The sequence below is a fragment of the Natator depressus genome, chromosome 6, assembly GCF_965152275.1.
Source record: "Natator depressus isolate rNatDep1 chromosome 6, rNatDep2.hap1, whole genome shotgun sequence".
NCBI classification, from domain to species: Eukaryota; Metazoa; Chordata; order Testudines; family Cheloniidae; genus Natator; species Natator depressus.
This window is the reverse complement of record NC_134239.1, coordinates 69390489-69407715: the sequence shown is the minus strand read 5'-3', so window position 1 is coordinate 69407715 and position 17227 is coordinate 69390489. Positions and strand designations below refer to the sequence as shown.

Here is a 17227-nt window from a genome sequence, read left to right as displayed (position 1 = left end):
CTCTGTATGTTCTGTACTGTACTGTGTGGAATTCATGCCTCCCTAACAAAACATACCGCAATGAAAGTCAAAATGTGTTAGTATAGTATGGTCCACGCAGCCAACTGCAGAAATTTCAACTCCAGATGGAGAATATGCTCCTGCTTCTAAGATAGAAGATCTGGAAGATCCAGGAGAATTGGAGGGACCCAGTTAGAAGCTATCAACAAAACTCAAGCCTTGTCTTATTTTCCAGGTGACCTCTGGAAGTAATGATATTGGAGAGAATGCAGAGAGAAACTCCTTGCTTTTATCCATTAAAAGGCATTGCTCAGGAAACCAAACTGTTATATCTGTCTGTCATCCCTTCTGATTCAGAAAGACACAACCACCTTGACTTTCCAAAAGCACATGTTAAGTAAACAACATTATCTCAGTATCTCCTATAATTACTATAGAGAATACAAAGGAGTACTAAATATAGAAAATGCTGCAAACATCAAAGTAGCCTTATATATTTAAGTAAAGGTTTTGCAAGTTTACGTGCTGCTTTTGAAAAGTCAGTGAGACACTGCTATTAAAAAAAAACTGTGTCCTTCACTTCCAACAGCAGAGATAATAAAGGAAACAATGCACCAAAAAGCACAAAACTGACCGGATTCTGAGGAAGAACACTAAACAGGCATCAATAATCAAGGAAATACAAAAATATAAACTATATAAAATATAAACATCAGATGCAAAATTTGAACCCTAGAAGATAAACGATGATCACGAGGACAAAAGGAGAGCAATGGGCAACATATACAAGGTGAAAACACCTTCTTTTATTAGAAATATTGTAGAGACTGAATTTTTTCTTAATCCACGTACTTTCACACTATCTCATCTTTCTGTAGAAAGCCTGGCGGCTGTTTAGTATCAACTAGAAAATTCAGCATACATCTTATGAGAAAGAAGAACCTTTATTTCAGCTGAACAATGCTACAATGTTCAAATTTGTCCACAAGCCAAATTACATAAAAGCAGTGACAGGTTGTACAGGCCAAACAAGAGCTATAGTTAGACGTGGGGATAGCTCTGCAAATCACACAAGAAGCATTAATAGGGTACAGAAGAGGACAAGTTAAAAAAGGACTGAAAAACAGGAGTACAAATTGAAGTTAGAAATGGCTGGCTGCAGTTTCTAGATTAGTCCATGACCTGAAGGCAAAGTGGAGCCAGGTTACAAAAATATTTCCACAAAGGGTAGGTCAGACTAATATTTCATATAAAAGTTTCAAACGGTAAATGTAACTATATCGGCATGATCATTTTAAACTGCTTTTTATGACAAGTTTTAAGAAAAAGCTATGCTATGCACCTGAAATGCAATAAATCCTAGTTCTGAGATAAGTTTCAAAGCACATTTGTCTCATACACACCTTGCTTTTGTACTTAACTGTTCAGAAGCAAACAGACATGCACTAAAAAACAGGTTGTTTTTTACAAAGTTGTTGTAAATATAGTGTTGCAGTGCCATAAATCCAATAATGAAAGTTTCCTCCCCATTAGCACCATACATAGGATTTTCATTCCACATTTTCCACATTTGAAATTAAATATACAAGTACAGAAACACAAGTACAAGCAGTGATATCAGATTATCACTGCAAGTGTAAAAGTGAGACGTCTTCATCAGAACGGAATAAACAAGAAACCTTAGGTATATTGCAGAAAAAATCTTGTAGATGGACTTGTATGTTTCCAGAACACTTGCCAACCCTCTCAAAAGACAATAAATCAAGAAGGAGCAAATAAGTGTCATGCTACAAAGATCAATTTACCAACATATACCATCTTCCATTTCATGCCATTCCTGATTTGAATGTATCTTCTTTGCGTACAAGTAGAGCAGTGGCCCTTAGCAAGAATGGACTCGGTGAAAACTGAAGCTGATGTACACTGGTCTGGAAATCAGAAGTGAGCCAAATTTATAATTATTTTGGATTGCAACAATTTTAGAAAGTCTGCCTAAAAAGCAGTTGCAGTATCTGAAACTGAAAACTAAGTTTTACTTTACTGTCAGAAAGCTACATTCAATTTTATTGAATAATCCATATGTAAAACTATGCTGAGAACATCAAGGCTGCTCAAAGAAGCAATCAAAACTTGTTTTTTAAAAAAAGTAAATTAAGGTTGCACTTACATCCTTAACTCTACCTTCTGGTATACACTGTATGCATCACCACATAGCCTTTTGCCTACATAATCACATGCTATTTCTCAAATGCAAATTAATATCGTAAAAAAATTTCTGTAACCTTGTAGCAATTTTCATTCTTGAGTACTTCATCAGCACCCAAGGGCATGCTAACTAGGGTTTTTTACAGAACAAAAAAGAGGTACTGTCGCTGCACCTAGGAACTTATAATTTAGTTTTAGACATGTCAACTACTATCAAGAGCAACAAAAAGTAGGGAGGAATAAAAGTATAATAATAATAATGTGGCTGGTTAGGTTCACTAGGTGCAACTCTTGGTGGTACCGCTTCTTTCTTGTTTGTTTGCTAACTTCTCCATTCTCTCAGTCACTATTTCCTCTCTTATGTTACATGTGACTGATGTGAGCTTTGTGGAACACGAGTCTTTAAGAGAGATCTCAATTCTTAAAAAAGGAGGGGTGGAACACTTTGCGATGTTATTGATACCAATATTATAAAATTGCAATTAATCAGACCAGATACACCGTTTAAGGTATCTGCAAAAATGTTACAATTTACCAAGTATGATAATCTTGTTTATATGTTTGTATCACCTTTGCATCATCAGTTATAGATATGTAGCATATATCTGTATTTTCAAACTTGTGCTGTGTTTCTGGGTGACACCCCCACACAGATTGGCATCGGCACTGCCTAGTCTGTTCAATGGTCCATCAAGGGTCATCAGAGGTACAATGAACCCAGGGAAAGGAGCCTGGGGATACACCTAATGAGTCAGCAAAACATATAGAGGCATGTCTATGGACAGAGAACTCTAAAGTTTTTCCATGATATGTGCTGTGAAGCTTGTGTTTGGGACAAAGGAAGTACAAGCCACAAGGCAAAAGAATATAAAAGGCTGCATCTTCTCCATTCTCTCTTCATTCCTGCTTCTTACTTCTGGAGTAACTTTTCTACAAACTGAAGTTCTGAACAAAGGACTGAATGACCCATCCAAGCTGTGGATGCATTCCAGAGGGACTTTCAAGCCAGTGACTCACCAATACTGCTAACAACCTGATATATAGACTTTCAAGTCTTTGCATGTATGTAAAATGCTTTACCATTTAAAAACTCTCTTTTTGTTCCTTCTTTTTTTGTTATAATAAACCTTTAGTTTTAGAGACTAAAGGATTGGCTGGCAGCGTGGTATTTTGGATAACATCCAAACTACTATTGACCTGGCAATGTGGCTGGCCTTTGGGGTCAGAACATTTTGTATAAGTGAGCAGAGTTTTTAAATAACTTCTCACTTTACTGGACCTCTGCACCAATTGGGAGCCAGAGAACTGGAACGCAATAAAGGGGGTTGTGTGATTTCTTTTCTTCCGCTTCTTGATAACCAGTGTAGGGGATCAGGAGTATAGTTTGCAACTTCAGTTTTAAGCACCAGTTTTGGGAGAATCTGTTCTTTTTGCAGTCTGCCCTGACATTGACATTTTCAGTGAGGGTTACCCCAGGCACTCCGGGTTACAAGGGGTCCTGGAGTATTGGGATTGGAAGGCTGTTCCAACCAAAGGGAGCAGCAGAGCAAGGCCAAAAAAGATAGAAATAGAAAAATAATATAATGGGATGCCAAGACTGTCAATACCAGTAATGCAAAGGGGATGAGGGAAGGAAAATAAGTAACAAGATCTGAGATACAGGGAAGGTGGAAGTTACACAAGTCCTTGAATGCAAATTTAAGAAGTTTAAACTTGATAGTTTAAACTACGTGGCTCTGGGAAGGAGGATAAAGGAGTATGAGGCGCAAGTGGTGTTCTCGTCCATGCTCCCCGTGGAAGGAAAAGGCCGGGGTAGGGATCGTCGAATCGTGGAAGTCAATGAATGGCTACGCAGGTGGTGTCGGAGAGAAAGCTTTGGATTCTTCGACCATGGGATGGTGTTCCAAGAAGGAGGAGTGCTAGGCAGAGACGGGCTCCACTTAACGAAGAGAGGGAAGAGCATCTTCGCGAGCAGGCTGGCTAACCTAGTGAGGAGGTTTCAGAGTAACAGCCGTGTTAGTCTGTATTCGTAAAAAGAAAAGGAGTACTTGTGGCACCTTAGAGACTAGCCAATTTATTTGAGCATGAGCTTTCGTGAGCTACAGCTCACTTCATCGGTGAAGTGATGAAGTGAGCTGTAGCTCACGAAAGCTCATGCTCAAATAAATTGGTTAGTCTCTAAGGTGCCACAAGTACTCCTTTTCTTTTTGCTAGTGAGGAGGGCTTTAAACTAGGTTCACCGGGGGAAGGAGACCAAAGCCCTGAGGTAAGTGGGGAAGCGGGATACCAGGAGGAAGCACGAGCATGAGCGTGTGAGAGGGGAGGGCTCCTGCCTCATACTGAGAACAAGGGGCGATCAGTGGGTTATCTCAAGTGCTTATATACAAATGCATAAAGCCTGGGAAACAAGCAGGGAGAACTGGAGGTCCTGGCAAAGTCAGGGAATTATGATGTGATTGGAATAACGGAGACTTGGTGAGATAACTCGCATGACTGGAGTAGTATCATGGATGGGTATAAACTGTTCAGGAAGGACAGGGAGGCCAGAAAAGGTGGGGGAGTTACACTGTATGTAAGGGAGCAGTATGACTGCTCAGAGCTCAAGTATGAAACTGCAGAAAAACCTCAGAGTCTCTGGATTAAGCTTAGAAGCCTGAGCAACAAGCGTGATGTCGTGGTGGGAGTCTGCTATAGACCACCGGACCAGGGGGATGAAGTAGACGAGGCTTTCTTCCGGCAAGTCGCAGAAGCTACTAGATCGCACGCCCTGGTTCTCATGGGCAACTTCAATCACCCTGATATCTGCTGGGAGAGGAATACAGCGGTGCACAGACAATCCAGGAAGATTTTGGAAAGTGTAGGGGACAATTTCCTGGTGCAAGTGCTGGAGGAACCAACTAGGGGCGGAGCTCTTCTTGACCTGCTGCTCACAAACCAGGAAGAATTAGTAGGGGAAGCAAAAGTGCATGGGAACCTGGGAGGCAGTGACCATGAGATGGTCGAGTTCAGGATCCTGACACAGGGAAGAAAGGAAAGCAGCAGAATACGGACCCTGGACTTCAGAAAAGCAGACTTTGACTCCCTCAGGGAACTGATGGGCAAGATCCCCTGGGAGAATAAAATGAGGGGGAAAGGAGTCCAGGAGAGCTGGCTGTATTTTAAAGAATCCTTATTGAGCTTACAGGGACAAACCATCCCGATGTGTAGAAAGAACAGTAAATATGGCAGGCGACCAGCTTAGCTTAACAGTGAAATCCTTGCTGATCTTAAACACAAAAAAGAGGCTTACAAGAAGTGGAAGATTGGACAAATGACCAGGGATGAGTATATAAATATTGCTCGGGCATGTAGGAATGGAATCAGGAAGGCTAAATCACACCTGGAGTTGCAGCTAGCGAGGGATGTTAAGAGCAACAAGAAGGGTTGCTTCAGGTATGTTAGCAACAAGAAGAAAGCCAAGGAAAGTGTGGGCCCCTTACTGAACGAGGGAGGCAACCTAGTGACAGAGGATGTGAAAAAAGCTAATGTACTCAATGTTTTTTTTGCCTCTGTCTTCACTAACAAGGTCAGCTCCCAGACTACTGCACTGGGCAGCACAGCATGGGGAGGAGGTGGCCAGCCCTCTGTGGAGAACGAAGTGGTTCGGGACTATTTACAAAAGCTGGACGTGCACAAGTCCATGGGGCCGGATGCGTTGCATCCGAGAGTGCTAAAGGAGTTGGCGGATGTGATTGCAGAGCCATTGGCCATTATCTTTGAAAACTCATGGCGATCGGGGGAAGTCCCGGAAGATTGGAAAAAGGCTAATGTAGTGCCCATCTTTAAAAAAGGGAAGAAGGAGGATCCTGGGAACTACAGGCCAGTCAGCCTCACCTCAGTCCCCGGAAAAATCATGGAGCATGTCCTCAAGGAATCAATTCTGAAGCACTTAGAGGAAAGGAAAGTGATCAGGAACAGTCAGCATGGATTCACCAAGGGCAAGTCATGCCTGACTAATCTAATTGCCTTCTATGATGAGATAACTGGTTCTGTGGATGAAGGGAAAGCAGTGGACGTGTTATTCCTCGACTTTAGCAAAGCTTTTGACACGGTCTCCCACAGTATTCTTGTCAGCAAGTTAAAGAAGTATGGGCTGGATGGATGCACTACAAGGTGGGTAGAAAGTTGGCTAGATTGTCGGGCTCAACGGGTAGTGATGAATGGCTCCATGTCTAGTTGGCAGCCGGTATCTAGCGGAGTGCCCCAAGGGTCGGTCCTGGGGCTGGTTTTGTTCAATATCTTCATTAATGATCTGGAGGATGGTGTGGATTGCACCCTCAGCAAGTTTGCTGATGACACTAAACTGGGAGGAGTGGTAGATACGCTGGAGGGTAGGGATAGGATACAGGGGGACCTAGACAAATTGGAGGATTGGGCCAAAAGAAATCTGATGAGGTTCAACAAGGACAAGTGCAGAGTCCTGCACTTAGGACGGAAGAATCCAATGAGCTGCTACAGACTAGGGACCGAATGGCTAGGCAGCAGTTCTGCAGAGAAGGACCTAGGGGTGACAGTGGATGAGAAACTGGATATGAGTCAACAGGGTGCCCTTGTTGCCAAGAAGGCCAATGGCATTTTGGGGTGTATAAGTAGGGGCATTGCCAGCAGATCGAGGGACGTGATCGTTCCCCTCTATTCGACATTGGTGAGGCCTCATCTGGAGTACTGTGTCCAGTTTTGGGCCCCACACTACAAGAAGGATGTGGAGAAATTGGAGAGAGTCCAGCAAAGGGCAACAAAAATGATTAGGGGACTGGAACACATGACTTATGAGGAGAGGCTGAGGGAACTGGGATTGTTTAGTCTACGGAAGAGAAGAATGAGGGGGGATTTGATAGCTGCTTTTAACTACCTGAAAGGTGGATCCAAAGAGGATGGATCTAGACTATTCTCAGTGATAGCAGATGACAGGACAAGGAGTAATGGTCTCAAGTTGCAGTGGGGGAGGTTTAGTTTGGATATTAGGAAAAACTTTTTCACTAGGAGGGTGGTAAAACACTGGAATGCGTTACCTAGGGAGGTGGTGAAATCCCCTTCCTTAGAAGTTTTTAAGGTCAGGCTTGACAAAGCCCTGGCTGGGATGATTTAGTTGGGATTGGTCCTGCTCTGGGCAGGGGGTTGGACTAGATGGCCTCCAGAGGTCCCTTCCAACTCTGTTATTCTATGATTCTATGATATGGTAAGTGGAGGCAGTTGAGGGATTTGAAACGTGGTCAGAATAACACGTGAATGATAATTTTTTGCAGCAATTTTGGACATGCTGACGGGGAGCTTGTAAGTATCAGGGAGGCGAAGGTTGCTGGTTTATAATCGCATTGCAGTAGATATCTTGCACCATGACAACCAAAACAGTGCATTTATTTTAATAATTTAGTCAGTAACCATGTCTGATACGTTTTCTTTTCAGCCAGAAACACAGCTTTCCTTTGGGGAACTCAGGGGCTGAGACAGTTAGCTATGGTGTGATTTAGGAAAGAAAATAGGTCGTCCTACTTATGTCAGCAAATGTTCACTATTACTGTGTGTCTGTTTAATCAGTAATGTATTGTATAAGTACTGTTTACTACATACTTCTCATATACATGGCTTTCATGGATTGCTTGGTATACAGAACAGTACTACACTCTCTTGTGGAGAAAGAATAGAGGAATATGCAGTGGAGACCAGAGCTTTGGTCACAATAGCAAGGAGTACTTGCTACAAAAATACATTTAAAAAAAAACTTAACTGCAGCTGCCCAGAGAGCTGCCGTAGTTATTTACATAAATTCATTTCTTAGCAAACTGACAGGCTGCCTGGCTTCAAGCACACACAGGCTTTCTTCCATGAATAAAAACAACATGAGAAAACACTGCACTCTAACAGCTCTGCTAAAGCACAAGCTAGAGTTTATCAGCAGAACAGGAAGCACTCGTGTTAGAAGGGAATCAATTTAACTTAACTTGTCTTTCAGGTCCTGGCTTCCTCTTCAAACCACCACCAAGTACAGCAGGAAAACAAAAGAAGGCTGGTTCATGAAGTGCTTACTCTGTTCACTGAAGTCACTGAGAGTTTTAACTCAGCAGGGGTTGTGGGATTTGACCCAGTACATAAATAGAGTCTATGTTACTCTATGTTCTGTGCCAAAAAATTTAAAATTCTGCAAAATTCTGCAAATTTTATTTGTCAAATAAATGTGGAGGCTCCAGCATGGTATTGGGGAGCACAGGCCACTGGCTGCACAGAGGTGGGAGATCTGTGCCACTTCCCCACCCCCGGCACATGGACTCAGTGGTGAAGCTGCACCCAACCCTGACACAGCGCAAGGACCTGGCCTGCCCCAGAAACACCCCAGGGCCCTGCCCCTCTGTGTGGGCAGGCAGGCTCAGCAAAGCAGGATTCAAGTGTGGAGGGGCTTAAAGTGGGGGAGGTCCAGGTGTGGGTTGAGAGGATTCTGTGTGGGGCAATCTGGGTGCGGGTGGCTCAGTGGGGGATCTGGGAGGGGGGGAGAATCTGGATCAACAGGGGCTAGTTGGGGGTTCTGGGTGCAACAGTAATGGGACTCTGCAGGAGGGTCCAGGTGAAGGTGGTTGGGATTCAGCAGGGGTGTTGTATGGGTGTGGGGGGAATAGAGTATGGCAAGGGAGTCTGGGTGTAGGGGGCCCACTGGAGGTCCAGATGCTGGGGGGGAGTGGGCATCCAGGTGCAAACTGTCTGGGGCTCGTTGGGATGGTCCAGATGCAGGGGGAGTGGGGCTCAGCAAGAGGGTCTGGGTATGAGGGGGTCTGGATGCACAGGGGTTGGGCGGATGGGGGAGCAGCTCCATGTACAGGGATCCCTCCCCCTGCAGTTGAGGAAAGATGGGTGCAGGAAGTGTATGTGGGCAGGCCGGGGGGAGAGTATGCAGAGCTTCCTGCAGCTGGAGGAGAAATCTGGGGGCGGGTCTAACCTGGCCCCAGATGCTGTGCAGGAGAAGAGGAAGTCCCGTCCTCCCCAGGCTAGCTGTGACTAGCAGCTGAGCCCGGTGCAGGGTAGGAGCCACCAGCTGGGTCTTCCCGAGTCCTGTCTCCTGCCCACAGAGATTTACCTCTCTGCTGGCTGCCCTGGGCACTCGAAACATACTGCTGGGGAGGGTCGCATGACCACTGTTGTAGATTCCCTTTGCTTCCCCGTCAGAAAGTTATTTTTCTGCAGGGAAGCAAAGAAATCTGCAGGGGAAATAAATTCTGCACATACGCAGTGATGCAGAATTCCCCCAGGAGTACTATGTGCTCCACGCTGCAAGGCTTACAACCAGTTAAAGATCCCACATTTATGCAAAATAAAATGATAATACACCACCCAAACCCCAGTACTACGCTGTCTTATCAAAACCCTTGAAGGCTGTCTTCATCTATTCCACTCGTCAAAATTCATCACTTGCAGCTTAGAAGTGCACACAAATCACGTGGAATTTTTCATATGTTGTCCCTGTTAGGATGTCTTTTAAATCTCCAGAAACCACTGCTTTAGAGGGCTGTGCCAGGAACTGTGGTATCCAGAGGGCAGCACAAAAGTAACAATGTAAAAGAACACAATAATGGATGCAGACCAAAACTACAACCAACCTGTACCTAAAAGAGCATAGCTGGTGTGGACACACAGCACTACTGGTACTTATGTTGGTGCTAATCTACAAGTTCCATTCTCTAAGGCAGAGAAGGCCAGCTAGGGCTAAGTCTGCTCTAGAGTTATGTATTGCTGAAACTCTCACACCGAAGAGACATTTGGCTGAAGAGACCTTTTAGCAGCCTTTTGTGAATTAATTTTCATAATGACAAGTACAGTTCCTGTAACTGAACATATACCATATTTATATTTTTGTGTAGTCTGGACCACCATTAAAATGTTTGTTTACTGCATGTTCTCTCCCTTCACAGTCAATTGTTGTGATTGGACACGTTCAGCTCCACGTTAAAAATTCACTATGTGGTATTTTAATCTTTAGATATTAATTTATATAACAATTCCCAATTGCTGGTTGCTGCATTTGAATATGCATCATTTGCCTTGTTAAAAAGGAATATAGCAGAAAATGAGTAGTCTTAGTAAATGTCATAGAGAAGGTGAGACAGATGGAACTTTAAACTTAAAAACAAAAACCCAGCAACGAGCCTGCCCTTACCTGTTCAAAAAAGCATTTCCAAAGCGGCTGAGTTTACGGAATGGCTTCTTGGGGTCCACAACTAATGCATTTCCAGGAGTACTCCCTTCTGCATCTCCATGCATCACAGCAATGAAAGAATCTGTGGTAGGCTCTGGACCAATCCTCATGCCTGGAAAGTCCTGTTCTAATAGGTACCTAGGAAAGGGGAATTATAAAAAGGAAAGGGAAGATAAGCAAGCAATTGGGTAAAAAAAAATTGCCATTTTCTTTATAATTAAAATAAAGAAATAAAATTCAAGAGACATATACCCCCTCAGTCCAACCATCAGGGACTAACTTTTTATGCATTTCACTATTTTTCTTGGCTAGACATAGCTGTCAGAGTGTAAAGCTGGAATTCCAACTTTTCACAAAAAGCCGATAAAGTCAGAATAATGAAAGTCAATCCTCCCCTGTAAAACCATAGATAAAAACATGCCCTCAACTATAAGATTCACTTCACCAGTTATGGCTACAAGTGACTCAAGCATGACTACACAAAGTTGTAGTTAATTCAAGGTATGCTGCTGCACATGACTGCTGCCAGCAAATACAGCAATGCATACATTAGGAAGTCTCATTTAGCACTTGTGTATTTAAGTTTGTATGTGTGCTGCTAACAGCAAGGCCTATAGAGAGAGGTTTTTAAACTTGTGGGTATGGTCAGAAAAGCGATCATGTGAAAATGACACCAACTTCCTGAACAGACCTGACTGCTAGCTGAATTCACAGTCATATCTGCTGATTTTAGTAACATACATGAGTAAACTTTTCTTCTGTTAACACCTGTAGAAGCAGGAGATGAATTTGAATCTGAATTGCATAACAGAATTGTTAACTAAGTTCCAATTGCAGAACTAATTTCTGCCCTCGGGCACATATATGCATCTCAGTTGAAGACAATTTCCTTCCTGTTTGCACAATTGCCTAGCTTTCCAGCTCTCGGGCTTACTGCTAGCACCACGATGTTGATGCCCAAGAAGAACCGGATTGCCATCTACAAACTCCTTTTTAAGGAGGGAGTGATGGTGGCCAAGAAAGACGTTCACATGCCTGAACACCCAGAGCTGGAAGACAAGAATGTGCCCAACCTCCATGTCATGAAAGCCATGCAGTCACTGAAATCGCGTGGCTATGTGAAGGAGAAGTTTGCTTGGAGGCACTTTTACTGGTGTCTGACCAACGAGGGTATCCAGTATTTGCGTGATTATCTTCATCTACCCCCTGAGATTGTGCTTGTCACCCTGTGCTGTAGCCGCCCTGAGACTGACAGACCGCAGCTCAAAGGTCTGGAAGGTGAACGCCCTGCTCGTCTTACTCGGGAAGAGGCTGACAGAGATACCTACAGACACAGTACCGCTCCACTTGGTGCTGACTAAAAGGCTGAGGCTGGTGCTGGAGCAGCTACTGAATTCCAGTTTAGAGGTAGATTCAGTCATGGACGTGGTCAGCCTCCTCAGTAGAATTCTCTGGTCATGTTTTTGTGTATAATAAAATAGGTGAAAATCTCAAAAAGCATTATGATGGGTTTTCCATCTCCTGCCGAATCACTAAGGATAGGCTACAGACAAAGGCAGGACAGCCTCCTTCATGGACCAGCTTAAGTGCTTATTTTCAGTGGAACTTAAGCACATGCTTAAAGGTTGAGGAAAGGCTTCCATGCTTTTCTGAATGAGGAGGTATTCCTGATTCAAGGCCAATATTAACAGCAAAAGATTCCCTATACCTATTCAGTTTATTAAGTAATGTGCTTTTGCAGCATACACTGGCTTACCCGTTTTTCCAGATTCAGAGAAGGAAAGAACAACTACAATCAGCCCTGCTTAGCTTCAAGAAAATTGTGCTCTAACTCCCTGTTCATAATATAAACAGCAGAACTACCCTAGAAATACCCTTGAAAAGTTGCACCTAGGAAAACAATTGAGGATTTAGTAATTCAAGATTCTCCCTCAAACAAAGAGAACCCGATTAATCAAGAATTACTAGGTCCATAGGTTTCCCAAGTATTGGTGTATTTAAAGCCAATCATGGCTAACTACAATTTAGGGCACATTTGCAGATTGCCATAGTCAACAGCTTAAAATAATCAAAATTGAACCTATCAAGACAATTCTACAGGCTTTAGTGGTAGTACCATTGCTCTGACAGCCAATGGCAGAATGCTCTGAGCATTCAATGGGTGGGAGCCTGGACAAGGCTGCTACTGTGGGGTCAATAGCTAGCAATGGTTTGGTAGGTTGTGTCTCATTTTGTAAAACTGCACTAATTTAGCCTTACTTCAAGGCTGCTGTAGCTGCATATACATTCCACGGAGCTTTTCCACTTGTTAAACAATTCATAGATATTTAGGTCAGAAGGGACCATTATGATCATCTAGTCTGACCTCCTGCACAACGCAGGCCACAGAATTTCACCCACCACTCCTGCAAAAAACCTCACACCTATATCTGTTTCCTGTTTCACTCTGCCTTCAGTTCAACAGAACCCAAACAACCAAAGCCTTATAATATTGGTACAAAGAAGTAAAATCAAGGAACTAAGACTATGATAGCTTTGAAATAGAATCTCTTCACCAGCCTTGGTAAACTTGCTCCAATAGCACCAAACTATTACTGTATAAGCTACAGGGAACAACTCCATCATCTTACATGAGATCTAAAAACTGGAGGAATGGAAGAAGGGAAGAACTATTATTTTAAGTGAAATTCTAACAACCCTTTGCTCATACAGACCAAAACCAGCAAGAGGACATGTAAGAGCCAAAAGATTAGGAGAGAGCTTCTCTCCCTGAGCCTCCTATTTACTAACATATCAGAACAGACCAAAGTCCATTAAGTACATTATTCTGCTTCCAGGAGTGACTTATACCAGCTTCTGCTTCATGCACCTGCAAGACTGGACAACGCCATGACTATGTTATTTATTTGGCAGAGGTGGGGGTGCAGAGAGAGAACAGTATGCATTCTTGAGCTCAGGAGATGATCACTTTATGCCCAGATATATGAAAATGAATAGCCCTTATACCAGGTGTGGCCAACCTGAGCCTGAAAAAGAGCCAGAATTTACCAATGTACATTGCCAAAGAGCCACCATAATACGTCAGCAGCCCCCCCCCCCCATCAGCTCCCCTTCACCCCCGGCTCCCAGTACCTCCTGCCCACCAGCAGCTCTGCTTCATCAGCGCCTCCCGCTCCCTCCCCACACCTGCCAATCATCTGTTTCATGGTGTGCAGGAGGTTCTGGGGGTGATGGGGAGGAGTGACGGCACTGCAGACTCAGGGGAGGGCACGGGAAGGGGTGGAGTGGGGGCAGGGCCTGTGGCAGAGCCAAGGATTGAGCAGTGAAACAACCCCCCCCCTCCCCCCGGCACATGGGAATTTGGTGCCTGTAGCTCCAGCCCTGGAGTCGGTGCCTATACAAGGAGGAGTATATGGCTCCAGAGCCACAAGTTGGCCATCCCTGCCTTACACTATTGTAGCTAAGATCTAAATCCTAAAAATGGATCTGCACATCCCTACACCCACATGGATCCACTTGCAGCATCTAGTCCTTAGATAACACTTGTAACTACAGATGCTAGTGTATTAATCTTTTTTAATCTAAAATTATTTGAATCAGTAGCTGCAGCAGTGAGTTCCATAGATCAAGTATACATTGTTTTCAGATAACGATTTCCTTTTCACTGGTGTTGCTTTTCTTCAAAAAGAGTCTCTATTTTTGGTTCTAAGTCTCCTATTTTGCTATGAAACAGCATTTCCAGAGACTCCTGCTGATGGAAGATGGTGATTCAGAAGATGGTGACACATACAACATAAAGCTTACAAAGTGGCAGCAACAATCTTAATCCCCAGTTCTGCAAATCAGAGCCACATAGAAGAAGCCACAGGTCTCTGAGGAGACCCACTGCACACTAGAAATACTGAAGAAGTGAAGATAGATATGTAACATCCTGGTAAGACAGATATTATGAATATCTGCAAACAGGAAAAATGAGGCAAAGAGGTTAAGTGACTGGCTCACAGTCATACAGCAAGTCTGTGGCAGAGTCCAGAACAGAACCAGATCCTGACTACCAGTTGCAAGTAGTTTTAGCATGCTTCCTCTCAATGTAAAAACACCATTTTCACCCAGCCACAAGAAAGGAGAGGGCAGTCTCACTACGTGAAAAACTAGTGGTTTTTGTACAATACATTATGTTAACACAGGAAAACACCCAGATTTATAACACCTGTAACCTCATGGCCTTGTCAGCAAAGATCACTAGAGAAGGAGTCCAAGAGTTTACAGGAAGACTATTTAAAAATAGCATGTGTCTCATAGACAGACTACTGTAGTTCATGCCACACATATCCTGTGGGCTGCAAGTTTTGCTTCTACATGAGGTGCAGCCTTCCTGCCCTTAAAATGAATTCTGTAAGGTCTTCCCAAGACGTCATTGCAGAACTTGAAGCCAAACTGTGGGAAACTTCATTTCAAAATTAGATGTGCCACGAATTAGGCAGAGCTCATGACATGGTGATCAACCTTTAAAGTGCATTGCTTCAGCTATACTGAACTATTGCATTAGCACAAGCTAACTGCTTCGCAGCAACATTAAGCAAGGATGTTCTAGCTAGCAATTGTTAGTACATGTGGAGACACAATGGAAAGCTTCTTTCCTCCCTCAGGGCCACTCCACTCAAAATAGCTAACAGTCACAAAACCTCTCTTTTTGTTTTATGAACTGGGCTCTTTAGTCCAGGCAGAGGATGTTTGTTTAAGTGTGGGAAATCTGCTCTGAATGAAAACTCATGACATTTGATGTCAGTGAAAGACAAATTTAATCTTTACAAATCCACAGAGATTAAAAAGTATCAGAAATCTTATCCGGACCATGATAGACACAGGGCCATTGTCAGTTCTTCCCCACAATCGGGTTAAATATACTCATATACCCTTTGCAAACCCGAGATTTTATATGCTCCCACATTTTGAAAGTGTAACTTTGAAAAAAATGTTTAAAATCTTGCCTCAATTCTTGACACTGGCTATGGGGAACAAAAAAAGTTCAGTGTACCATTGCACCATTTGCTTAATACTGAATGTATTAACAAAGCTCAACTTGGCAGACTAAGGAGAGAAACAGCTTTAAGGTGCCACAAGTCCTCCTTTTCTTTTAGCTTTAATTCTGAATTTCCTTGCTTTGATTAGTTTTAAAAAAAGTCAGACCCTTCTAGTTTTAAAATACATCTATTTAGTAGTATAAGAATGCTTAAACCTCACATTGATATCAAAATGAAACTCGATGCAACAAGATTTTAGAATAGGGTAGAAATTTATTTGATCATTAAATAGGAAAAAAAATAAACACCACAGCTGACTATAAAAGCATAGGGGCTAGTTCCTGTTTGATATAACAAATTGTCAATTGTCCCCATTACCCTCCACCTTCAAAAACAAAAATTGTTTTGTTTTTGTTTTGCATACTCTTGCGAAAAGGTACTGAATGCACAGTAGTTCCTTCCTTCTTTATAGCAACCATGACAAACTGAGAGACTAATAGAAGGATTAAGGGTATGCTGTTACACAGTTTAAACCTAAAATAAAGATAGTTTTTCCTAAAAAACAAAACAGGGGGAGGATGACGAATAGGAATTTTTGCTGGATTTATTATTTGAATTAAAAATACATTTTGTTTGGTTTGTTTTTTAAATTATATACTTCTTTAGACATTCTCTGGCAGTGTCAAATGCTCAATCAATACTGTACTACTACACAATAACCAGATAGGATAATAAAACTAAACTGGTCATTTGCACTAAGTGCAAAATGCGTCAACAGTATCAAGGGTGCAGCTGAAGTGTTATTAGAAACATGTAGAGATTTGTTCAAATTGTTTGAAATCTTGACAGCATTTCTTTATCTACTTTCATTCTGTATAGGCTTGGTGTTGAGGAGTTAGTGTTTGGGGAGTTTGTAAGGGGAGGGGGAAAGTAGCACCTGGAACCATAACTTTACATATTTGTCTATGTCTAAATTTAAAAGTGACTATATACTGACTGTAAACAATGCAAAAAATTGCATTCAGGTTGACTAAAACCAAAACTTTTGCATATGACATGAATCTAACACTAAGTCACAACAACCAGCACTCATATGATCCTTACCTACTTCCTTCATTCATTAAGCTCCCAATCAGGCAAAACATATAGGCATGTGCTACTTTAAGCAAGTGTCTTCAATGGGACTACTCACATACTTAAAAGTTAAGTGTTTTGCTGACTCAGTAGAAAAGACTGCATAAGTAGTATTTTTCTGGGGTAAAGTGGTTCTCCACCTTTTAAATCTCAATCCTTCCTGAGGAAGCAGAGCATTAAATGCAGAAGCAAGCAGGAACAGTATGGATTTATGACTTCACGTGTAAATCAAAGTTTACTTGTGAAAAACCAGCTGGAAGAAAAAATTTACCAGCCAATATTTATTTATAATAAAATAATATTTTCCCTTCTCTGTGCCCAAGCTCTACACTCACAGCAGTTAACTACATTACTAAACATTGTAGGGAATAGAGTTAAGCTAAAAGCACATTACATACAAGAAGGTGGCACCAAAAATATTTTTTTTAAAAGCCCTGCAAGGAATATTGGAATGTTTAAACTTTATGTTTATTTTCCAGAACTATCCCTTGAATTCAAAACAAAGAGTACAGAAAACCTGAAGATCCATGAAATATTTGCTCTAACTTAAATTTGCCCTTAAGTCAAGTAATACATTGATTTGGAAATATACAGACTCCAAACCCACAAAGCAGATTTTAACTTAAAAAAAAAAGTTCATGTG

General features: G+C 42.4%; 2 protein-coding genes across 2 annotated transcripts in view; one reads left to right on the top strand and one right to left on the bottom strand.

The window, feature by feature from the left end:
• EHD4 (EH domain containing 4) overlaps positions 1 to 17227 on the bottom strand; it is a 55295-nt gene that overhangs the window by 30290 nt on the left and 7778 nt on the right. The window contains exon 2 of the mRNA XM_074955656.1: positions 10388 to 10564. Coding sequence (XP_074811757.1) covers positions 10388 to 10564 — 177 coding nt within the window. The remainder of the gene's footprint in view (positions 1 to 10387; positions 10565 to 17227) is intronic.
• LOC141990087 (small ribosomal subunit protein eS10-like) lies at positions 11345 to 11906 on the top strand. Its single transcript, XM_074957052.1, has one exon. The coding sequence runs from the start codon at positions 11374 to 11376 to the stop codon at positions 11785 to 11787; it is 414 nt and encodes a 137-aa protein (XP_074813153.1). The 5' UTR covers positions 11345 to 11373; the 3' UTR covers positions 11788 to 11906.